This window comes from Spermophilus citellus (assembly GCF_964194105.1).
Source record: "Spermophilus citellus genome assembly, chromosome: 15".
In the NCBI taxonomy this organism is placed as follows: Eukaryota; Metazoa; Chordata; class Mammalia; order Rodentia; family Sciuridae; genus Spermophilus; species Spermophilus citellus.
The window spans coordinates 66,444,436-66,470,381 of record NC_138195.1 but is presented as its reverse complement, the minus strand read 5'-3'; the positions used below and the strand labels follow the sequence as shown (position 1 = coordinate 66,470,381).

At 45.0% G+C, this 25,946-nt stretch overlaps 1 protein-coding gene across 1 annotated transcript in view; it reads left to right on the top strand.

Moving 5' to 3' along the window:
* Nucleotides 1–25,946, top strand: part of TLL2 (tolloid like 2) — a 122,786-nt gene that overhangs the window by 6,000 nt on the left and 90,840 nt on the right. Inside the window, exon 2 of the mRNA XM_081268857.1 lies at nucleotides 20,689–20,799. Coding sequence (XP_081124983.1) covers nucleotides 20,689–20,799 — 111 coding nt within the window. The remainder of the gene's footprint in view (nucleotides 1–20,688; nucleotides 20,800–25,946) is intronic.

Sequence of the window (25,946 nt, the reverse complement as noted above, 5' to 3'; positions counted from 1 at the left end):
GAAAAAGCCCCACAAAATCTTTCCCTTTGCAAGACTGTGTGACCTTGAGTAAGTTGCTTAGGCTCCCTGAGCCTCAGTTTCCTCACTTGAAAAGAAGTGCTAAAATCTACTTGCTATAAGCATTATTCATTAATTTTTCAGCAGTTTCTGGCATGAGGCAAGTGCTCAATGATATTTATATAATTATAGTTCACAAGAACTTATTGAACTTATTTGCTGAAATGCTGTAGAAGAATTTGAATTTTTGCAATAAATAAATTAATAATTTCATATAGTATAATTAGAGTTGGGGATCTTTTTAAAAATTAAATACTTTTTAGTTATAGGTGGACACAATATTTTTATTTTTATTTTTTATGTGATACCGAGGATTGAACACAGTGCCTCATGCAAGCTAGGTGAACGCTCTATCTATGAGCCACAACCCCAGCCCAGAGTTGGGGATTCTTAATTTCAGATCTGCTAATTGTTGTTAAACAGTCTCAAAATTAGGTGAAGAGGACTGGGCATAGTGGCAAGTGCTTGTAATCCCAGCAACTTGGTAAGCTGAGGCAGGAGGATCCCAAGTTCAAAGCCAACCTCAGCAACTTAGTAAGAACTTGACTCAAAAATAAAAGAGGACTAGGATATAGCTCAGTGGTAAAGCACCCTGAGTTCATTCACCAGCACCAAAAGGAAAAAAAAAGTAAAGGGTGAATTTTATAGTATAGGAGTTTTATATATCAATAAAAATGCTTTAAAAAAATAAGAGTAAATAAAAATGAGGAGCAGGGGCCAAATTGTGGGAATAACTCACTGTCTTGGCTTCTGAATTACAGTCAGCTAAGAAGTCAGCTAATCCAAGCAAGCCTGATGTGTGGCCATCACATGTCAAATAGCCCAGGGCTCCCAACAGTGGCCGCTACTCACACGGGGTAAGCAGTGTCTGGAAAAGGGGAGACTGGGCTGGGAAGCATGCCTGGTACATGGGGCTGCTCCGAGAGGTAAAGATAATAAGAACTCCACCCGTGACCCTCAACACTGCACCCAGAGTACACAGCACAATTTTGCCTTAGAGGAAACTGAGATTTGGGCCTGGACTTTCTACCTGATAATAATGCTTCTTTAACTTCCAGTGCTCTCCCTGTGAACAGAGCCCATGTTTGCAGACACAAAATCCACATTGACATCATCATAGATAGGTCCCCAAATCTTTCTCTTTTTTAAAAAATATTTGTAGTTGTAGATAGACACAATAACTTTATTATTGTTATTTTATTTTTTTATTTTATGAGGTGCTGAGGATTGAACTCAGTGCCTCACAAGTGCTTGGAAAGCACTCTACCACTGAGCTACAACCCAGTCCAGGTCCCCAGGTCTTGCAGTGGAGTCCATTTTTCCTTTTTTCTGTGCCCAGAGGTGCAGTGATTAGAATTGCACACCTGTTTTAGTCCCCTTTTTTTGCTGCTGTGATTAAAAGTTTCGACCAGAACAACTATAAAGGAGGAAGAGTTTATTTGAGGGCTCACAGTTTCAGAGGTCTTAGTTCATAGAAGGCCAGCTCCATTCCTTAGGACCCAAGATGACACAGAGCATCATGGCCGGAGAGTGTGGCAGAGGGAAGCAGCTCACATCAGAAAGCAGAGAGAGACTCCATTCTCTAGATATGAATATATACCCAAAGCCACGCCCTAATTCCCACCTCCTGCAGCCACACCCTGCCACTCAGTTACTACTCAGTTAATCCCTGCCAGGGGATTAAATCACTGATTAGTTAAGACTCTTAGAATCCATTCATTTCTCCTCTGAACCTTCTTACATTGTCTCACATGTGAGCTTCTGGGGGATATCTCACATCCAAACCATAACAACACTCTTCCTCGAGGTGGCATGTGTGTCATAAGAGTGTCCTTTCCTTTGTCCTGCATAATGAGACAGGAGGAGGGGAAATAACGTTATTGCAGAGCCACCCACAAAGCCCCAGATCTGCAGGGCTTCTGGCACATGCCAAGCTCTGCACTGATGATCTATGTACCTGTCAGACCTCGACACTGCCCCTGGCTCCTCTTGCCTGTGCTGACACAGCTGGCTGCCTGAGCAGGAAGATGCTCTGAGATGGAAGCTGAGTATAGACAGGTCAGCCAGGTGTCTCATTCCCCAGCACTTCTGTGGTCAGTTTTGAACATCTGGATGACCACTGCTTCTCCGGACACCCTCATGGTCCCCCCTGCCTGGGCCATGGTTGTTAGGGTACTTGGCTCCTCCCAGGTCCACAAAGGACAAGGACCTTGTGGTAGCATTGTGGTTCCATACCATGATTTGGCATCAGGCTGACTTAGGTCCTCCTTCTCGGCTCTTACTAGCTGTGAGACCTTGAGCAACTCCTCAACCTTTTAAGCTGCAGTTTCCTCATCTGTATTATATGGTTAATAGAAACTCCTATTAGCAGGCTGTTGAGGTATGAAAGATAATTGATATTGTGCCTAGCAGATAGAAGCATTTGATAAATATGCTACATACTCTTAGCATAGATTCATTGCTAGAATTACATGGGGCTGCTGAAGAACCTGTCATGGTCCCCAAAATGTATGGATGAATTGGTTCACGTAAACACCACTGCTTTCCGTTCCTGTAAGGCAGCAGGGGCGAAGCAGGCAGACACTATAGGCCATTCGCCTAGGTTCAAGTCCTGGCTCTGCCACTAATAGCTGTGGGACTCTGAGCAAACCTGCTTAAGCTTGCTGAGACTCAGTTTTCTCATCTACAAGATGGAGATACTAATGTCTGCCACATAGGATTACTATGAGGATTGAATGAATTCATATAGGTAAGGTACTTAGAATAATGCCTGGAGATGGTAGATGTTTAGTAAATACTTTTGTTTTTATTATCATCATCCTGCAGAAATCCAACAAGATTTCCAGCTGGCAGGAAACCCAATATCTGAACAACCAAAGCCCGATGATGTTTTAGGAGTTTGATGTTGACTGATGACACAGGTAGCTCCTCTATATCTGGAGACCTACAAACTGAAACCTACCTAGAAGCTTGGGAGCCTCCTTGGGGACGGTTAGGCTGAGAGTTTCTGTATCACCAAGACACTGACATCTGGTCCCACCTGAGAAACCAGCTCCTGGTTGTTGGGAGATGTGCCTCCTGGCCACTTTTCTTCCCAAATCAGTGTTCCTATGGCCTTCAGGTTCCAAAGAGCTCCAGGCACCAGCCTATACCACATTGTTGGTGGCACACAAGGTCTCCTAGGAGACCTTGCCCCTCAATCTGAAGAGAAGCTGTAACTCCACGGGTCCTCAAACCAAGAAGACTTGGCTCTCGACAATGTTTTTCAAGAGGAAAAATGAAGATATTAACCCTCCCATTGCCAAATTTCCTTGATTCTGGCTACAACTAATAATTTACAAAGCTTCTTTCCTTCCATTCCCTCTACTGGTCTCTCAAACAGATCAGATTATGCGGATGCCCCTAGGACATGGCCTGGCCTCATGTAATTTCCCGGGCATTGTAGAAAATGGTTTGGGTGCTTGTGTAGGGGACAGTCTGGGCTGGCCCTGCCCAGGATTGAGCTTGGAAGTGGTAGAACAAGGACCTCAAATCCCTGCTCTCCACTCCAGGCCATGTGGCCTGTCCTAACTTGGATCCTCTATCTTTTCTCAACTCTGCTACCCACAGTAAACAAGCATCTAAACTGTGCCTTGTCTGAAGGTCATGTTTGTTGTATTTGTTCCCCAGACTACCATAATGTACCACCTTGTCTCTGCCCTTAGCATAGGAATCTGACAAGGATGAGAGAATTCTGGCCTTCAAAGCACTCTCAGTCCCAAAGCACTGAGAATAATAACGAATAACCCAGGATGTTGAAATAATCTGTCCCTCTCTCTGTTCCTCCATCTTTCTTCCAGAAGGCCCAGGGGCAGTGCATGAGTGTCAGGTCCAGCCATGCTCTTTCCCCTAGATAACCTAGACGATCAAGTTTCCCAAGGAAGCTCTGGGTTTCAAGAGCAGAAGCAATGAAACACCTTGCAAGTGACTCTTTTGGGGCATCAGGTAACCCAAGGCTAGAAGCCCATCTCTTCCCTTACTATCAATTTGGCTTCGATCAAGTTTCTTAACCTCTCTGAGCTTCAGGTTTCCTCATTTGAAAAATGGGAATGATATGAAAACCCATCATATGGGTTTGTTTGAAGATTAAATGTTAATGTGTTTAGCAAGCTATCATTCATTGTTAGCTCTTCTCCTTGCTATTATTAGTATTCCTATTATTGTTCCCCACTTAAGAATTTCCCTGTAAGTGACAATCTCAGTGGCCTGCAGATACTTATTTCTCCCTCTCAGGACTGCCAAGAGTTCTCTGGGGATCTGCAGCATGTGGCAAGTGATAATGTTTTCTTCCACTGCTTGCTCGTTCTCACCCATGAAGCAGGGAGAGGATGACAGATAAACCAATGCATATAAACAGGTTTATCCTGGTGCCCTCAGCCTGCTCATAATCCAGTTCTGCCTGGATGCAAACATAGCAACAGGAACCGAGCTTTCCTGCTGATTGGTTATGGACCTATCTGTGATCACGCCACCCTCTAACCACTTCTGCCAATTACCAATAAATATTCCCAAGCTCGCCTGCATGAGCACTTGAGTGTTGATGTTCAGCCCAGGTCTTTGCTGCTCCGCCAGCTGGGCCACTTATCTCCCACCTCATCCTGCAATTTGCACAGAGCCTCTTCCCCTTCCTCCCACCTGGATTCCTAGCCTAGAGTTGCTGCGAGTCCTCTGAGCTGTTCTCACAGAAACAGCCTCAAACTACCTGCCTCCTGAAACTCTTTTTCATGTCCCTGGACTTGTTATCTCCCTGTTGATCTGGGCCTGGTTTCCCATCGTGTCCTCCATGGCTCACAAAGTTCTGGACCCCATGGTCACAGGTGCCAGAGTCCACCCAGGTGGACTGGTCACCAGCCTGGCCACCTGACTCTCTCTCCCTGTGTTATGCAGTCCAACCCAAGTCTTGTCAGTTATGTTTCCAAAATTGAGTCTGTCCATTTCTCTGCATCCTTACTGCCACCATGGTCCAAGACCCCACCAGCCTGCATTAGAGCCTGACCTGATGCCACTTTTGCCTCAGGAAATCTGGTTTCCTTGATGTAGGCAGAGGGATCTCTCTGAACTCATATCTGAGCATGTTTGCAAAGTTGGACCTCCTTAGGACACCTTCGTGATTTCCAGTGTACTTGGTAGGAGAGCAGTCTGCAGCCCTGTGTGCCCTGGTCATTGCTCAGCCTCCCTCTCCTTACTGATCATGCTGTCTCAAGTAGGTTCTTTTCCTGCCTGCAAAGATTCCCTGACTGTCCACATGGTGAACTCCAACTCCTCCTCCAGGACTCATCTTGCTGTCACTTCCAGTCACAATCAGGCCCCTTCTCTTAAATCACTCTTCCCCCTTGTTTTTCAGCATAGCACTTTTATACACCTAGAACTGTAGTATAGTTGCTGTGACTTGCTCAGCGACTATTTCCGCCTTGCATAATGAACTCCCAGAGTGAGAAACTGGACTCATTTGGTTTTCCAGTCACTGACACAATGCTAGCCCCTGGCAGGTGCTCAAGGAAATACCATAGAGATTCAGAAAAAGTAGCAATCACGGTGAGACAATTAAAGAAGGTCTCCCGGTGAAAAACTTGGGAACCCCTGAGCTTGGCTGAAAGCATGGTTGGGATTTGGAAGAGCTGGGATGCCGGAGAAGGCATTTCAGGTATTGTGAAAGGTGAGGCCACAGGCGTGTTTGGGATCTGTTTGGAGCTGGGAGTTTACTCTGGTTTACTTTGCAGAATAGCAGTGACAAGATTGAACTAAGCTTGGAATGGTAAATGTCAAGCTGAGGCATTTGAAACATATCCCTAAGGAAATAGGGAGCTGTTGCTGGGCTTTGAGCAGAAGACTGTTGTACTGAAGGATATAGAGCTTGGGATCCACAAAAGCAGGAAGCAGAGGAACCGCCAGTCATCCTGGCCTTGGGAACATGAAGACTGGCTTGTGGCCTTGAGGATGGAAAGGGAAGGAAAAGATCATAGTTTTGTGGGTGGGAGGGATCCTGAGCTGTACTGTGCCTCAGGGTCATGGTTGAAATGTGAACTAAGTCATCCAGATATGTTCCAGATAAGGTACACCCTTGAGGTGGAGAGGAAAGGGAGATTATGTTTTAACATGAAACATTTTTCTGAAGTACATGGCAAATATGCAAGGGCTAAATATGTTCAGTAATCCTGTTGCTTAGAAGTAACTGTTAACATTTTATTCTATCTTCTTCCAGATTTTTTCTATGAACATTTTTAACATTTTTTTCCCTGAAAATACTGCACACAATTGCTTTGAACCATTCTTCTATTTCACTTTCTCTTAGTTCCATGAACATTTTTCTATGACTGGTAATAAATGCACTTGTAGAGCATCCATTTAAGTTGTTTTGTACCTGATTGCATAGATGCATCATCATTTATTAAACCAATCTCCTTTGTTGGGCACACAGATTTTTTCCCCCTGGCAAATATGCTTTTATAAACAATGATGCTGGATCATCCTTTTAGCTCGATTTCTATGTGCATCTCTAATGATTTCTCTAGGATAGATTCCTAGTGGTGGAACTGCTAGGAATATAGCTGCTTTTAGAGCTTTTCAAACTACCCTTTGGACTGGGAGTTTAGTTCATTGGTAGAGAGCTTGCCTAGCACTGCCAAGGCCCTGGGTTCCTTTCCTGCCCCTGCAAAAACAAAACCAATCAAATCTCCCTTCAAAAATTTCTGACTCCTGGGCCCGGGGTTGTGGCTTAGTGGTAGAGCATTTGCTTAGCATGCGTGAGGCACTGGATTTGATCCCCAGCACCATATAAAAATAAAATAAAATTATTGTTTCCATCTACAAATTAAAAAAAATCTGACTCCTTTACATTCCCATCAGGAGTAAAACTTTGTATTCTAGTTTTTAAAATTTTTTTGCCTTATTTGCCACTAGTAATTTTTGGAGAGAAGATTTTTTAAAAAACACTTTAAAAAACTTATCTGTACCTTTCACTGACTTTTTTCCCATGAAGGTTAATATGGCTGAATCAGTTAAGATGAAATCACTAGTAATGGACCCAAGTTCATTGGCTGTGTCCATCAGGGTCCAGTTGGGGGAATGGAATCACACCAGTAATTTGAACAGTAATTAGTAAATCTAATATCAATAATTGTTAACTCACAGAAGAGGACTGACTGCTAAAGGAGAAGAGAACTTGAAGGAAAGCATGACTAGCAGAGGAAAGGAACAACTACCAGGGAGGGAGCCTACCCAGCCTGCCCCTCCAGGCTGACATTCTGACTTCACAACAGAGGGTGTGGCTGTGGTCGGCTGAAGGTTGGACAAGTTCGCTGAGAAACAGTGCCCACCCTCGTTTTGTGTTAGTCTACTTTTTGTTGCTGTACCCAAACACCAGACAGAACAACTTAGAGGGGAAAAATATATATATTTCGAGCTCACAGTTCCAGAGGTTCAATCTCACTCTGGACCTTGAGGTGAGGCAGAACTTCACGGCAGAAGGGTATGACGGAGGAACACAGTGCAGGAAGCAGAGAGAGGGAGAGAGGAGTCAGGGGTATGAGATCCTGTCCCCAAGGGCACACCCCAGATACCTACTTCCTCCAGCCTTGCCTTATGTGCCTACAATTACCACCCTGTACAATAGTCCTTTCAAATTATTAAACCATCAAATGGATTAATCCACTGATTTGGTTATAGTTCTTATAATCTAATCATTTTACCTCTGAGCATTCCTGCATTGTCTCCGACATGAGCTTTCAGAGAAAACTTCATATCCAAGCCATAACACCACTTATCTGCAGGGGAGATGTTTCAACACTTCCTGTGACGTACTCTGAAGCATTGCTATGTAGTACCAGAGGTAGTCTGTCCTGTGTTTTATTTCCTGCTGCCTCCTTTGCATCACTACTTTTGCTTTGAGGCCCTCCAGGCTGAAATTCTAACTTCACAAGAGAGGGTGAGGCTGTAAAATAAGGGTTACTAAACACAAGCCCTGTGATACTGAGATAGTCACCTGATATCTGAGATGGCTACTAAGAGACCAGTGAGGCAATAACGTATACAGCATGGATATGCTAGATGTGTTGGTCAGCTTTTTGTTGCTGTGACCAAAATACCCAACAGGAACAACTTAGAGGAAGAAAAGTTTATTTGGGCTCATGGTTTCAAAGATTTCATCCATGGATGGCCAACTCCAGTGCTCTGGGCCTGAGGTGAAACAGAGCATCATGGTGGAAGGGTGGAAGAAGAAAACTACTCAACTCATGGCAGTCAGGAAGCAGAGCGAAAGATGGAGGGGCCAGAAGAAGAGAGATAATCCCCAGGGCATGCCCACAATGACTCACCTCCTCCAGCCACATACCACCTGTCTGCATTTACCCAGTAATCCATTCAAATTATTAGTCCACTAAGTGGATTAATCCACTGACTAAGTTATAACTTTCCGGATCTAATTATTTCACCTCCTGCATTAACACAGGAACTTTTGAGAGAGATCTCATATCCAAACCAAAATCTTGAACAAAAAGATAAGTCACATTCTAAGCAGGAATGGGGCAGGATGACATATGATTTCATTATGCTATTCAGAACAGTTGCACAATTTAAAACTTGTGAATTGTCTTTTTCTGGAATTTTCTATGTAATATTTTCAGGCCATAGGTGATGGTGGGTAACTGAAACAATGATGGTGAGGGAAACAACAGATGGTGAGGGAGGGACTACCATACTGCAGGAAAAGACTGGCCAGTAGAAATTTGTCCATTGGAGACTGGCAAAACTCTGAAGGTTGGTACCAATGGTTCTCCTGAACACTGTCAGCAGCAATTCTTATAAAGTAAGACAGACGAGCTCACCAGAATCAGGATGAGAAGTCCTCTCTGCATGCAGTATCCCCGCAGTGCCCTCCACCTACAAAACCTAACATTGTGCCAGCAGGTGGAGAAAGGTTATAGGGCCCAGCTCCAGTACCACACAGCAAGACGAAGAAGGATAGATTGGGGGCTGAAGGCAGTATATCAGTAGCTGGGGGAGTGGCTTCAGCAAGCAGGAAGTCTATTTCTTTCTCACATCAGAGTCTGGAGGATTGCAGTCTGGGGCCAGTATGGCCGTTCATCCCCAGGAGGTCCTCCAGGACCCAAACCCTTCCCCACTGACCATTCCACTCTCCCTAGCTTGAGGCCCTTGTCTTTGGGGTCCAAGATGGTGTACAGTGCTCAAACCATCACAGGCACTATCTAGACATGGGAGCCATGGAAAATAAAGAGAGAGAGGGTGGGGGGGTGGGAGCAGGGTAGGGGGACAAAGAAGAAGATTCCCAGGAGCTGTCATTTGTTCTTTGTACCTCATCTCACTGTCTGGAACTTGGCCGTAGATGTGCCCAGATGTGGGCATCTGGAAGATCTTGCTTCTGGAAGGCCTGGAACTAAAAATCAGAGGTTTTGTTAGTATAGAAGAAGGAGAGAAAATGTGCTGGTGGGCAATGAAGCAGTCTCTGCCACAATAGACCAAAACTGCTGGACGTTTATGTAGAAGATTCAGTCAAGATAATAAGGGGCTGCTACCATTTCTAAAAGTTAACCAGCTGAACCATGTAAAGTCTTTTTTTAAATTTTTTTTTTTAGTTGTAGATGAACACAGTATTTTATTTATCTGTTTTTATGTGGTGCTGAGAATCAAACCCAGGGCCTCACACATGCTAGGCGAGCACTCTACCACTGAGCCACAACCCCAGCCCTGAACGATATAAAGTCTTTGAGTCAAAGCTGGTAGAATGTTAGAGCTGGGAGGAGCCTATGGAATTGTTTATTCTAGGTTTTCTGTGTTTCCTACAAGAACCCTGAGGGCCTAGAGGGGCAGTAACTTATCCAAGAGCACATGAGTAGCTATGGGTCTGATTGGAGGTAGACTTTAGGCCTCCTTGGTGCTACTCCTACTGTATCTTTCCACTCTCTGCACTACTTAGGGTCTCCAATGGCCTTCATCATCAGAACGAGTCATGCGTAATTACACTCATAATTTATGGCTCTACAGAAGATCATTCCACAGTGGAGATATTAGGGTTTATGAGATTGCCTAGTCCCGGAATCAGACACATAAGAGGAAAATTACAATCCAAGAAGCTTTTGGCTTTTAGGACCTAAAGTGAATCCTTGTCTCCATTATTGAGAGGAGCCCATATGAGCTTGCACTGTGGGAACACAGCGGGTGTGAGATGGTAGAAAGTCATATTCTGCTGAAATGAAGCAGTGAAAAGCATCGTTTCAGACTGAAGTAGTCATCCCTGTTCCCATCTTCCTTTTTAGCTATAGAAATAATGGAAGGATTTTCTTAGAATAGCTATGTAAGTCAGGAGCCCAGTAGGAAACAGAATTTAAACCCCATGTTTCCGATGAAGAGACACTAGGGAAGGGACCAGTTAGACACACAGGGTTAAATAAGAGAGGTGAGACACCCAGAGACTGGACAGCTACCCTGTAGGGAAGGGACAGGAGAGGAAGCAGCATTCCTACAACTGGAACCAGGTGGGAGGGGAAGTGGCAGAGAGAGGCATCTATTGCCAGGCCTGCAGAACAGAAAAAGGTCTCCTCTTCTCTCTAGTTTGCCAGAGTCTTCTCGTTGAGTGCAACCAGAAGCCAGAGCAGGCAGGAAATTGGAAGATGAAGCCTATAGCAGGAGTCATCTCCCTGGGCACAGAGCAGAACAGAGAGGATGGAGAATAAGACAAAGAATAACTGAAATCAGAGCTCAGGACTTGACACAGATATTCATTTACATAGGCTGAAATTTTTCAGTATTTTTACAATATTTTTTAAGTGGCAAATGTGTGGCACATACAATGCTGCCACCTCCCCACCTCCCCATGCCAGTGGCAGACATTGCTCATTGATCGTGGGTTCAAGAAGTCACCTCATAGTGCTCAAGGAGACACCATCAATTGAGTAGTGTTGGCATGTGCAATGAAGTCTATTTGGAGCTATAAAACTTCAATAGCCTTTCATGGCCCACCTGCCCATGCCAATCTGGTACATATTTTTTTTTTCCACCCACTGAGCAGATATTTGTTGAGCCAAGTTCTTAGAAAGCTGAATTGTGGCATGGCTCTGGAATATATTGGTGCAACCATATTGTGACATGCAGATGAAGATGTGAGATAAGAGGCAAGGTGGCCACCAGCCTAGGCACCAGCCAGACCCTCGTGGCTCATCTGTAAAGTAGGATGATGCCCACTAGGTCAGAGAGCAGTACTGGGTGTTCTTTTGAGATGCGATCAGTTCTTGAACTGCTCTATAGGATGCCTCTGGATAGGGCGCTCTCCTAGGTCCTGACCGACCTTTAACACAGGAATCTGTGGAGTCCTAGGTCCTGTAGGGTTTCTAATGTGCACATACAGATTGGAGTAGAGTTTCCGTTTTAAGTGGCTTTGAATAGCTGGAATAAATAGATAATAGGCTTTGGATATTGCTGGTATGACATAAGGTATGAATGACAATAGGTCTCAACTCCTGCCATTTCTATCAATTCGTGCTGGCCCTTCTGTGGCAGGCATTGTGTTGAGATGGACTCAGAGACTGTGTCCAGGTTGAATGGACAGTTGGGGATATTTGTCCTGGGCAAGAGTGGGTAAGAGAAGGCACATGTTAGTCATATCTGTCATTTCTGGTGTGGTGAAGAGACTTGGCAGACACAGTCTCTACATGTGATATTTTGAGTGTGTTGTTTGGCCTTCCTGGGCCCGTTTTCTCATATGGAAAACAAGGACGTCCCTTAGATGACTTTTAAATTTTCCCCATCTTAGAAATTCCTTGATTCAAATTAGTTTTTTAAGTCTCAATATACAACTTGCAACAAATCTGCTTGATCCAATTAAAATATTTACAACTTCCCACTCCTCTCTGCCATATGCTCGAATAACTAAGCCATCCGTCCTTCAAGAAGGCCATTTCCCCAGGAGCAGCTGGGGATCCTGGAGACAGGAGGCTTCCCATACTAAACAGATCCTACCCTTTAATCTCAACCCAAAGATCCAGGCAGTGATTCACACTCGCCCCTTTCCTCTCCTCTGTCCTCTGCAAGCCTGAACCTCTCCCCTCCTGCTCTGCAATTGCGCCTGAATGCAGAGTCCTGAAATTTAGGGTCATGGTTTCAAAGTTCATGGTCCTGAGAATAAACAAAAAAACTATTGTGGTTGCATAGAGCTGTGGACCCCATTAACACCGTCCCATGAATATTTATAGCGTGGAACTACAAAAGAACATAGAGGCCATATTGTATTTCCTAGAACTTTCCTTCCATGGGGTCCTTTCTCTGTGAGTCACTTTAATGTAAGCTTTGCTTATTTAGTTGCACACTTTAAGCCGATTAACTTTTTACTAAAAAAAACCCTCCCTGTTTGTTTGTACATACACTCCCTCGACAAAGATTCACAGAAAACTGCTTTAAACCTGTTAAATCCCTCCGCTGGAAACTTGAAGTGAACTAAATGCATCTCTGGGTAGGATTTCCCTGTAATTCTCCCCGCCTCTGGCCCCTCCACCCCACCTCCGCCTGTTTCCTGAGAGGAATTCCAATGGTTTGCATGCTTCCTCTTTAGTTCCTCCAATAACCTAGGCTTATCTCTAGGTGACTACCTGGAGGAACTTTAGTGAGGTTCTTCCTTGCTTCTCAAGTGGCTTGCTATTGGGTGAACAAGCAGCAGGCCCAGGCAGAGGCACAATACTTCTCTAAAATCAGAGTGAAATTAATTGTTGGCTCTGGGGGGGCCACAGAGACCATCAGCTCCATAGGTTCCTGAACTTCAGTGTATGTTCCTGATCTACAGGGGTGAGGCAGGGCTTACATTTAAAATGTATGTTCCTGGGCCCTGGCCCCGGAGATTCTGATTTCATAACTCTGGGTTGGGGCCTGGAGGTCTGCATTATCAACTCTCAGACATTTCTAATGCTTGTGGGTTGTGCATAGCACCTTCAGAAATACCAAGCTGGTTCAGCTGTCTCATTGTACCAGTGAAGAAAATGACACTGAAGGTCAACTTGACCAAGGTCACTCACAGCTTCCAGTGTAGACCATTTGAGTTGCACCCTCACTGTGGAATACCTGTGGTTAGGATCTAAGTAGAAAGTGACTTGAAAAGCACCCACACTTCAGTGCAGCCCCAAGTTATAAGTGTAGATGTGAAAACCAGGAAAGGACTGATTGGTGGAGGTGAGGTGAGGTGAGTGAGCTGAGGTACCTGCTGGAGGTCTCCCTTGGTTTTGGAGTGAACCCAGGACAGTGTAGGATATGTGACCAGGATGCACTGGAAACGTCTTGCAAGGGGCTGCGCTGGGCCTGCGCCGTTCTGGGAGCCAGGGAGCTGAGTCTTGGGGAGGGTGCAGTTAGCCATAGAAGGTGGCAGCAGAATTGAAGGAGTCCCCCTCTGACTGCCTGGGCTGCTCCCTGCCTCACAGACCCCACACCGCAGCTCTGCAGGCCACCAATCAGGAACCTGATTGCATTCAACACTGCCAGGATTCCTCAGCCCCAAGACTCTTGGAATTTCCATTGGGGAGGGCTATAAAGCACCCTCCAGGACCCCCCTCCTCTACCCAGTCCCAAGCAACTGCCAGACTGTCCAGTTTTTGCCAGACAGGAAGCTCCTCTGCAAACAGAACACCTCTTGCTGACCTCACCTTGAGTCTAAGTCCTAGAAACTGGATCTGGGTGGGGTAGAGAGACAAGCTCTAGGTTTGGAGTTTGGGCCCAAAAAGTCTGAGTTGAGGCCCTCCCTCTTTGATATAGACTCCCATATGTGTTGTTCCTTCATTTCCCTAAGCATCACTTTCCCACGTAAAATCAGGGTTCTGGCCCACCTTCCCTCCCCTAGGACTGCTGCAAGGAGCACTCTTTTCTTGTTCATTCATTAAAATGTTCTGAGGGTCAGTGCCAGGCCCTGTGCTGAATGCTGGGGTGCTGGGAGTCAGAGGGAGGAGGATGTGTACATGGAAGCCATGGCAAACTGTGAAGTGCTGTACCAAAGTGAGGGACTCCTTTCGACCCTTCCACTTTAGGTGCTCTTACAGCCTTGGGACTTGTTCCCTGTGTCTGAGCCTCCATGTCCCTGCCCAGCCTCTGTTCCTGCAGCCACATGTCTACCTTGCTCTTGCCATCTTCCATAGTCCTTGCATCTGGACCCCCCACTCCAGCTGTCCCCCTCACTGCCCCCTTTCAACCCCTGCCCTGACAGAGCCTTGCTGTGTCACCTCTGGACCTTTGCATGTGCTATCTCTTTGGCCCATATGACCTTTCCTCCTATTAGCCACCATCAAGCTTCTGCTCATGTGTCATCCTTCTACTCAAGTGTCACCCCTCAGGGAGTCCTTTCCTAATTCCAGCTCAGAGGCTGGGATCTGTCACTCCTCCTTGTCAAGGTCACCCAGGGGGACTTTGTGTAGAGGATAGCAAAGGCACATGGCAAGTAAGTTAGAATTCAGAATTCAGCTGGAGCAAGCTGCCTAAGCTGGCTCAGCCCTCTCCTCACCTGAAAAGTGGAGCCAGTGATGTGTTGATTGTCTGGCTCATGTGAAGGTAGAAGGAGGCCAAGAGCCTGCTTGTGGCTGGTGCTCAAGACGGTGGCTTTTCATCCCTCCCATGCTTTCCTTCTGAGAGAAGATCCAAACACTGGATTTGGGAAAAAAAAAAAAATAAGGAAGGATGTGAACTCCATGTCTCTGGATGTGTGTCAAAAGAGACTGCTCAGATGTCAGATGGGAGATGGGAGATGGGACCCTTTTACCTGCTGGGCCCCTGCTAGTCCCAGGAGTCTATAATTCCTGGAGCATTGCTGAGTAGCTCAGCAGTCTTTGAAATTTGTCCCTTAGGAGAATAATCTCAGTGAAAAGAGATTCCAGGGGCAACCATGTTGGGAAATGAATGAGGCATTTCAACCTTTCTCTCGGCATCCTGATAGTCATTAGGATTTTAATGGCTCTGAGTAGTCCTGCAGGAAAGAACACGATTTAACACAGCATTCTTCAGAAACCTCTTAGAATGTAAAAGTTTGGGAAGTGCTGGTTCGGGGTATGAGGGTTCTGATTTGGGAATCAAAGAGACATCGGTTGACTTCAAACGCCTGTTCTTGCCTGCATGATCTTGGCCAAGTCCTACACCCTCTCAGAGATGAGGCTTTGTTTGCCTATCTGTGAAGGAGGAGCAAGCAAGGCTTCCTCACATACCGTGGAAGGATGGATTTAGGTAATCAGTAGAAGACATTTGACCTGATCCCAGAGATAACAGTGAGCACTGCATGCTTCTGCTGTAGATGGGGACAGACAGACTGGACAAGATGCGGTGCTGTGCAAATCCTGGGTGGGGCTGCACTCAGGGGTGGGGCTGCACTTAAGGCCCAGAGCATGGCTATGTTTTGCAGCTGTGGGGGTCAGGCACACACACACACAGGCATCAGATGGGGGAAACAGAGCTTGGAGACCATGAGGTACTTTGCACATATTGTTGTCACTAGAGTCATGTGCTGGAGCTGGCTGTTACTTGCTTGTGAAGGCCAACTGTGCATACCTCTTTCCTACTCCATGTTCAGTGACTCTGAAATCAGCCATGGTGGACATCAGCAAATACTCTCCCAGCCACTTGTTAAATATCAGCCTACCCCTGAGAGAAGATATGGTATTTCTATACTTATTATATAATAGCTTTTCAACTGTATTTGACTAATTTCTAAGGATTTCTTTTTACGATTTCTGAAAAGCATTTTTCCTATTGGGTTTCATTATCTGTTCCTGAAGTGATGTTTATTTATGAGCCAGAGCTTCCTAAGCAAACACTTCCACCTGATGGCAGTGACTTGAATTGCAGGTTGAGGTTCCCCTGCAGCTAGCCAGTGTTGGAGTGGAGGGCAATTTCCTTGTTGTGTATTTGAGTTGCTTCCTGTGACCTCTCCATTCAAATTCTACATCTCTACAAAGAATTGCTCTGCTTGACCTTTTCACTATAGCCATGACATGCATAAGAGAAATGGTGGTGAGCCCGTGACACCAGGGTCACAGTTGTTGGAGATTGTCTCTGGTCCCTTGCTTCAGTGCTTCTCAACATGTCATGTGCATATGATTTACCTGAGGGATCTTGTTAGCATGCACATCCTGATTTGGCAGGTCTAGGGTCTGAGATTCTGCATTTCTATCAAGCTCCAAGATGACGCTGATGCTGCAGGTCTGTGGATTGCACTTTTAACAGTTGGAAATGGAAGAGGTGATGAAAATAATTTGTGAGTCTTCTGCTGGCACGGGTCATGTTTGCCTTTTAGTAAGAATTCAATAGCTGTGTGTGATAAATGTGCAAATTGTCATGTGGTATCTATGGGGTGTTGGTTCCAGGACTGTCCTTGGATATGGAAATCTATGGGTTCTCAGGTCCCTTATAAAAATGGCATAGTATTTACAATCTTCTGCACTTCTTCCTGTATACTTTAAATAATCTCTAGGTTACTTCTCATATCTAAGGCAGTGTAAATATGTAGTAGTGGTTATACTGTATTGTTTAAGGAATAATAAGAGGAAAGATAATCTTTTCATGTTCAGTATAGACACTGTTTTTTCCAAATATATTTGATCCATTTTCAGTTGAATCTATAGATGCAAAACCCATGGATACAGAGGCCTGACTGTATAAATTTAGCTCATTTGCTTCTAAATATTGTTGAGCCAGTTGTTGATTAAATTTTTTAATTTGGAATTTATTTTGGTGTTTTATTTGAAGTTCAAAGCCAACTTGATTTTTCCTCAAATAGCTAACCCATTTGTTTTAACATAATTCATTCATTAATCTCTTACTTTCCACAAATTAACAAAACCTCATTTAATCACAGAGTCTTCTTATATAGTCTAGAGACTGCTTTCGAACTATTCTGCATGGCAGGATGGTTGAAACTTTATCCCATTTTGATGTATGATGAAACCAGTTCTCCTTTGGTCCTCTTGTTCTTACTGTTATCACCTACTTTTGCAGATGAAATTTAATATCAGTTTTTTAATAATAAAAATTATTGTGATTTTTGTATTAAAGTGTATTAAATATACACATTAATTTGAAAAGGGTTAATATTTTTTGTTATATTCTTCCTTCTTCAAGAATATAGTAATATGGGAGTTGAATTAAGCCTTGTGGGGGCAGGGTCTTCTGGAGAAGGAAAGGGAGCAGGGTAGAGACAGGTGTCTAGGCAAACTCAGTGAAAATTAGAGTGGCACCACTCATTACCTCCAGTGTTCCCTGTGGGCCAGGTCCTGGACTGAATGCTCAATCATTTAATGAGTAATCAACACATCTCATCTCATTTCATCTCACACAACTCTACAAGGTATTTCCAACCCTGTTTCCAGATGAGGAAACTGTAGCTCAAAGGGATCAAGTGATTTTCCTAAGATTACACAGCTCTTAAATAGCAACAGAAGGGTTTGACCCCAGATCTTTCTATCTCGAAAGCATGTACTTTGAATGCCCCTACCTCTCTGAACTCTGTGTCATCGCCTCAGAGGTATATGTCTCATCTCACATCTTCACTCTGTGTCCCAGCCTGTGGAGCCACTAATTTATGAATCATCCTTCTATCGATGTGGGAAAAGGGAACATGAAAAACCTTGTGCCAGGTCTCAGAGGTTCTGCTTAGAAGTGACTCATGTCACTTCGCTCACTTTCAATAGCCAGGAAAAAAAAAATCACATGGCGAAAACCGACATCAGAGAGACGTGGAAGCACAAATTTATATCTAGGAGAAAGAATACATTTACAAACAATAATAGATTCTATCATTCATCTCCACTCCTCTGGTGATTAATATTTGCTTTCCTTCTCCCATATACACAATGTATTTATCCTTCCACAGGGGAGACCCCAAAGTCCTGTGCAGTCTTGAAACCAGCCTCAAAGTCCTCGGTCTTGTGATCCTCTATACTGAGTCATGAGGTGACTCCTCTTCCTCCAGAGACTTGCAAACTAACAAAACAAAACTAAATAGAATTACATACTCACTCCCTCCCATTTATACTCAATATTCAGTGATAGATCAGAAATAGGATAAGTGTAACAGACATTTCCATACAGAAAGGGGACGCCTGGGAGCAAGAATAGTCATGGTTCCATAAAAACACTGAAATCATGTTGGGCAAATGTTGCAAAAGGCCCTACAACTATTAGGTCTCTTGTGGTCATGCTTGGGGCCCCTTGGGCACTGTGCTGTTCTGAAGATGTTGGTCATCTTCACGTCTGTGTGGACCACCTCTGTACCATGGCCACACAGTGATTTCCCAGCCAGGTGTCTCTGCTCCTTTGCTGTTATTAATATCCTGTGAGAGAATTTCAGGATTAGTCTCCTTTACTTGTACCTTTCTTTTTTCAATGGAAAGGATTTACTGGGCACCATCCTGATTGGTCCTTGCTACAAGGTTGAGTTTATTTTCCTCTAATAGTTTCCTGTAGGTGTAACTTTCATACTGTATAATTCTGCCCTTGTTAAGGGTGCAATTCCATGATTCTAGTAAATTTAACAATTTCTTGAATCTAATTTTAGAGCACTTCATCAGCCTGAAAGTCCCCCTCATGCTCATTTGTAGTCAATCCTCATTCCCATCCCTGGTCCTAGTCAATTACTAATATTCCTCAGTCTATCAATTAGCCTTTTCTAGACATTTCATGTAAGTAACATCATTTAACATGTAGTCCTTTGCATATGGTTCTTTCACTTAGAATGATGTTTTTTGAGATTCATACATGTTGTAGTACATGTCTACAGTTTATTCCCTTGAATTGCTAAATGATGTTCCAATGTATAGTTATGCCACATTTTATTTATCCGTTCAACAGTTGATGGACATCTAGATTGTTCTAAGTTTGAGGCTACCCTCAATTTGAGTCCCCCAAGTCCTTATGAATAAGGATGCTACAAACATTGAGTATGTGTCTTTGTATGAATTTGTTCTCATTTCTCTTGGGAAGATCCCTAAGAATGGGGTTTAAGATTCTTATGATGAGTTTATATTTCATTTTTTAAATAAAGTTGCCAGTTTTCCATTCCCATTAATAGTGGATGAGTGTCCTTATCTACCTATACCACGAAGCTGAGTTTTAATCAGTCCTTATGACTCAAACTTCTCAGTTTTATTGTTTCATTTTGAGAAGAGATTGGCTCTTTCAACTCTCCAAATCCCTAAATTTTTGCACACTTCTTATTTATTTGTTTGTTTTATTCCTAATAAATTTTGTCCAGTTCTTTTCTGAGCTTGTTTCTTTCTTTAGGACCTTGTTCACCATAGCTAATAGCAACCAAAGCAGGCAATTAACATTCTGAGTTTCAGTCCCTTCTCTTAAAGCCATATGCTCATTCAGTCCATCATCTGCCTTCCAAATTAATGAAGGCAACAGTTTACCCGATGCCTCATCACTGCAAACATCCATCACCTCTTTTCAGCCTTTAGTAACAATCTCCTTGACAGCTGGCCTAAAGATAGTGGGTTCTTATTATACTACCAGACCACCTTTGATAGCAATTTCTGTATTAATCAGGATAAAAAAGTTGTGCTCTAGTTACAAATGTTCCAGAATCTGAGAGGGTTATAAAAACAAGTTTTTCTCCCCCCGCCTCCATCCACGCTACAATCAGCTTTCTGTTACTGTAACAAATACCTGCAGTAATCAACTTGTAAAGAGAAAATGTTGATTTGGGCTCACAGTACTAGAGATCCAGTCTGTGTTGGGTTGGCCCTGTTACTTTGGGCCTGTGGTGAGGCAGCACATCATGGTGGGAGTCCATGTGGAATAAAACTGCTCACCCCATCACCAAAGAGCAAAGAGAAAGAGGAGGAGGCCAGGGTCTCCTTCAAGAGCATCCCCAGGACCTAAAGCCCTCCCATAGGACTCCATCTTTTAATGGCTCTACCATCTCCCAATAGTGTCACCCTGGGGACCAAGCCTTTAACACATGGACCTCAGATCAGAGCAGCACATCCTCCTGACAAGCCCTGCCTGTGCTTCACATCATCTGTGCTGGAGATCCCAGGGTGCTGGGCTTACCCTGTGCAGAGCCTTGTTGTCTTCTGGGAGAGGGAAAGGAGAACATGGTGAATCATGTGCTAACTCCTAAGGCCTCCTCGCACACTGGATTAGTCACCGCAGGTTATGTGGCCAATCCTGACATCAATGGGGCAGGGAAATATAATCTTCCTCTGGGGAAGGGCAGCAGATATTGTGAACAATAGTATGAATGATGACATTATGCTTTTTTGTTGTTGTTTATATCCTGGGGACCGAAGAAGAGAAAAAGCTTTCTTTATATGGCAGCTTTACCCAAAGTTGCCTAGAATTAGGGTAAGTTGGGGGCCTTTCAAAATGCCTTGTACACCAAGGATCTGGATTCCCATGGATGTTGGCCCCTAGCCCCATGGCTTTCATGTGCAGAATAGCTGCCGTTCCTCTTTCTCTGCCAGCAATTTGAGTCCCCCCAGTTGCGCAGGGAGAGATTTGATTGGGGGGACTGTCTTTTCTAGAGTTTGCTCCTCAATATCCCACACCTTCTGGGGACTTTGTAAATTCATTTTCTTGACTTCCAGCTTTAGTTGAACCACTTTCGTTTTTCCTTCCTAGCTGTCTTTTGGGGAGACATTGCTTTGGATGAAGATGATCTGAAGTTATTTCACATCGACAAGGCCCAAGACTGGACCAAGCCGTCAGTGGAGGAGTCGGGTCATAGAACGGGTAAGTACTGATTCCCATTCTCCTGCCCCAGCTGGCAGGGATGGGGGCTCCAGCATGTCTGACTGTAGGTCCAGGGAAAGCCAGGGACAAGTTACCCGTCCTTCTCTAGGGAAGAAGTGCAGTGGGGCCTCCAAGTTGGCAGGTTCTTCTAAGATGTCTCCATTTGCCTCTTTATCTGAGGATCTAGGCTGGAGCCCTGTGTTGGTTCTTTGGACTCTGGCTAGGGGTCTTCCTTATCCCAGACTGGAAAGAGTTGCCCATTGGGCTGGTTTTAGGACATGTCCATTGAAAATGTTAAGAATGACCACCCAGGGGGAGGTGTTTGCCCTGGGTGTGTGCCTGTTTGGCTGACAAGCCAGGTGATAGTCACCTGGGGCCCAGGCACCACCCAGCCTTCAGACTCTGGTTGCCTTCTCCCTCCTTGCTGCCCACCTGAAGTAAATACTACTGAGACTGGTCTTCTGGGTTCTCCTCACCTCCCTGCTCACTGGGTCAATGGCCTTGGCTTTATGGCATCTTAGACATAGTCCAGGGAGCTGAGTATGGGAACAGGTGTCTGAAGTGGCAGGCAATAACCTGTTATTTGGTGATCAACAGGTAGGAGGCACCTGTGACCCTTTTTCCACCCTCCCTTCCTTTCTCTTGGAGCTTTTTGAGCACCTTCCTGGGCCAGCGGCGGTGCTGTGGAGGGAAAGAGGAGGCGATGCAGCTGCTGCCTTTAGGGAGGCTGGTGTGGATCTGGCCCAGCTCCCTGTACAATGGGGGTGAGACCAACCTCACCCCATAGAGGTTTGGGGGGAAGACTCCAGAGGTAACAGGCTGCCCATGGCCTGGCACATAAGATCTTAGGAAAGGGCAGGGATTTTACTAAGAAACTCCTCTGGCAATGTGTAAGGAACCAAGGGCAATAGGAAGAGAGAAGGGTGAGCAGAGCCTGGCATCCTGTGAATGGTACCCTTGCGTTGTGTCCTGAAGGACAATCAGGAGTCCCTAAGTGGGAAAGGGCATTTTGGGTGGAGGGGAAGCCAGGTACAAAGACAAGGAAGGTAAGAGGTACTCTCTTTCTTGGGGAGACTGGGATAAGGCATAGGTCCCTGGAGGGTGGCCCTTTGGGGTGGGCCTGTGGGAGATGTGTCTGGCTGGGTTGGACTGGGAGGGGCTTATCTGACCAGTCAGTGAACTCGGGCTTTACCTGTGGGCTGCAGGGCTCCTGCCCTTTCTGAATAGGTGTATGTAGGACAGAGTGCCTTGGGAGAATCCCCCCACCCCCCACTGCTCTCCTGAGCTAGGTTCCTGGCTGGAACCTGGGCAGCCTTGCCATGCTGATTGCTGGTGATGGGGACAGGGTGAATCAAGCAACCCCTTCCTCAGCTGCAGATGGACTTGGTGACATCCAGGAACATCCCTGAAGCTTGGAGGGATGAAGGTGGGAATGTGACCAGATTGGGGCATTGGGAAGGGAGGGGTGGTGACTTCCGTGGTTCATGAGGAACATGAGCAGCTAGAGGGACCAAAGCTCAGCATAGGGCTTGGTGGATGAGGGGTCAGGGTTGTCAGGAGGTCAGGGGGAACCATTGCCAGGGACTGGGGAGATGGAGGTCCCCTTAGCCACACAGACCTTCTTGGTGGCATCTGGTTCTATGACTAGTGTTCTTAGAATTTCTGAGGCCTCTTTCATATGATTTGGAGTCTTAAAATTTGACATGAAGTCTTAAATTATTTTTCTTTTTTTTTCTTTTTTTTTATTGGTTGTTCACAACTTTACAAAGCTCTTGACATATCATACTTCATACATTAGATCGAAGTGGGTTATGAACCCCCAATTTTACCCCAAATGCAGATTGCAGAATCACGTCGGTTACACATCCATAATTTTACATACTGCCCTTTTAGTAATTGTTGTATTCTGCTACCTTTCCTATCCCCTACTATCCCTAAATTATTTTTCTTAATGGTACATCCACAGTCTTAATTGAGCTCCACAAAAAACGAAAAGTCTCTTCATAATTCTACCATCTACCATGCCATCAAATCACTCTTCTCTTGCTTTTCCCAGAAGCCTAGAGAAATTAACCTCACTAGAGTCTGTGTGGTTAAGATATTTTCTTAAACGTTTCATGTTGCAGTGTTACTTAAAATTAGTGAACTTCACATATCTTGAATATACATTATGATAAACTTTTATGTAAGTAAATGCCCCTGTAACTACTCCCAGGCCAAGATGTGGAACATTCCAGGCTCCAGAAGCCTCCTTTCCCCTGGTCAGCTCTTGTTCCAAAGTCACCTCTAGTCTAACCCCCATTACCAGACTCATTTTCCCTGCTTACAGGGGACCCTATAGCATGTGTTTTTCTGTCTTCTTTCACTCAGCTTTATGACTGTGAAGTCCTCCCATGTTGCTAGGTGGTATTCTATTGTGTGAGTAGACCCTGGCTTCTTCATTATGTGACAGACAGTTGGGCAATTTACAGTCTTTGGCTATGAGAAATAAAGCTGCTGTTGACATTCTTATATGTATCTTTGGTAGACATAGAATCATTCATTGCTGCTGGCCATGTACCAGGGAGCCATGGCAGGGTCCTAGGGTACACTAGTTTAGCATTAGAGGAAACTCTCAAACTATTTTCCAAAGTAGTTGTACCAATTTACACTCCACACCAGTACTTATTTGCTTAGAAAGCAGGAATGATGTTCACACAGGGTCTGTGAAGGCCTCTGGTCTTGGATGTTGAGAGCCACAGAGAAGGGGCCCCAGCAAACTTTCAGACTGCCAGCTGATGATTGGCTCACAGAGGCCCCAGCAACTTCTAGCTGATTGGCTCCTCTGCAGTGATGCTCATTGAGCTGTTTCCCCGCCCTTTCAGACTGCCAGCTGATGATTGCCTCACAGCGGCCCCAGCAACTTCTAGCTGATTGGCTCCTCTGTGGTGATGCTCATTGGGCTGTTTCCCTGCCCTTTCAGACCACGGAGCTGCTCATTGGGGGACTTTTTTGGCTCCGCCCACACGACCCAGCCAATTGGCCTCAAGAACAGGAGGAGTGGGGAGGGGGAGAGGCTTGTGAGAAGCCGGTGGTGGCAGTTGGGCTCTGAGGGTTTTTCCTGAGGAGCTGTTTTGTTTGGCGTGTGTGGTTCTAAAAATAAAGTTAGTTTCTTTTGACAAGTGGCTCCTTGAGTAACACTGCAGCCAGACTGTAGCACTTGGGCCTCCCAGCTTGGGCCTCTTTTTGCCCTCTGGGCCTGAACAGCGATCAGGTGATGTCCATTAGTCATTGCAAATGCTCAGGCTGCTCCTAGCTGCTTTCTGGCACAGCTTAGGGGTTCAGGATTGGCAAATATGAGTGAGAGGCACCAGAGAGAGACTGGGTGGTGGCCAGTCACCATGCCAGCTGTATTCCCAGCTGCTGGAGAGACCTTGTTAAGGAAGGTCTCCTGAGGATGCCATGGCAAAGGGAAACCTAACGCTTCACCTGTCACCGCACTTCCTCTGGCTGGATGTGGAATGTGAAGGTGGAAGTTTCTGTCTTTTTCCCCCTTGAGGTGATAGAGGGCAGAGGCTGCATCACATTTAGCTTTGGACTCGGGAGAGGTAGGCCAGCTGTTTTAACTTAGAAGGCAGTGGCCAGAATTGGTGAAGACAAGAAGAGGTGGACAGAGATTGCAGACCTTGGAACCTTCTTCCAGAGCATGAGAGGAAACCAAAAACTCCGCACATCTGGGAAGGACGCTTAGAGAAAAATGGTCACAATCACAGCCTTAGAGTTACGCTGCCTGGGCTGAATTCTTGAGCTGGATCTTAGTTTCTTTATCTGCCAATGGGAATAGTAATAATACCTACCTCAGAGTGATGTCATGAGGACAAAAGAAAAGAATATGTGCAAAGTGCCTGGCACAAAATAATGCTCAATAAATAGCAACGGATATCAATAAATATCAACAGTCTTCTCATTCCTATTAACATTTCTAGAAAGAAGGTGGATCGAAGAGGATCTAGGATGAAAGTGGGAAGTGGAGATTTGCTACGTGTGGAGGGAATTTGGGGGCGTGGGCGCGCATCTTTAAAACATAGACCTGGTGTTTCCTCCTTCCCAAGCTAGTTATGTATTTTTTTTCTTTTCGGTGTGTTTTTAGGGCAAGGTAATTTTTATCCTGATTGCTTTTCTCTGCGGGCCAATAGGACTTTGCATCTATCTAGAATAGTTATTTTATTTTCAGAATGGGAATATGTTTTATTGTTTAGGCTGATTAAACTAATACCACTTGTAAAAAAAATAAAAAGTTCAATAGCTCATAATTGTATAAAGCATAAAGGGAAAATCCCCTGTTATCCCAGCCCCAGGGATCCCTATCATTAGTTGCTGCACTTTTCCACTATTAATGTGAGTGGGCCACATGCACAAATATGTACACATATGCATGCATATATTTTAAACATAAAAGAGATACCTACTTTTTAAACATAAAAGAGATTTTACTGGACATACTCAGTATAGTCTGTGCTTTGCTTGACACCGCATTGTGGTTCCTCTTTCTTGCAGTACCTTGTGATCTCTCTTATTATCCTGTGGCAATAGTGGTCCATTGTGTAGTTCTGCCACACTTCATCTCACTAAGTTCTTACATGTGGATGTGAAGGTTGTTTGTCTCTTTTTTTATAAAAAAAAAAAAAAAGCCTTCTTAAGAAAGGAGCTATACCTTGACCCCCTCTTCCTCCATCCAAATGAGCAAAAGATGCCTTCCTAGACAGAGGGTACTGCATTTCGGAACTTTGGTAAAAGCTCCTGTTTCCTTTGTTTGGAGGCTGAGGAAGGGAGCTCAGGGAAGAGGGCTGAAGTCTCTGCACAGGGATGTGGGGGAAGGGCCCAGAAATCTTCAGGGCCTCCTTTCCTGATCAATGCTATGAGCTGAGCTACTTTCCTGGATGAAGAATGAAGTTGTCATTTTCCCTAGATGTGGCCTGGTCAGCCTCATTTCCAGCATTCCAAGTTCAGTCAGTGGCAGAGTCAGGACTAGAGCCCGATTTCCCAGCTCCCAGGTTGCTGCTTCCTCCACAATGTACCAGCCTGCCTGCCATATTGCCAGCTGGAAGGAACAGAAAACCACCTGGAAGTAGGTTGAAATGTGGGTGAGCAAAGACCCTGGCCTGGTT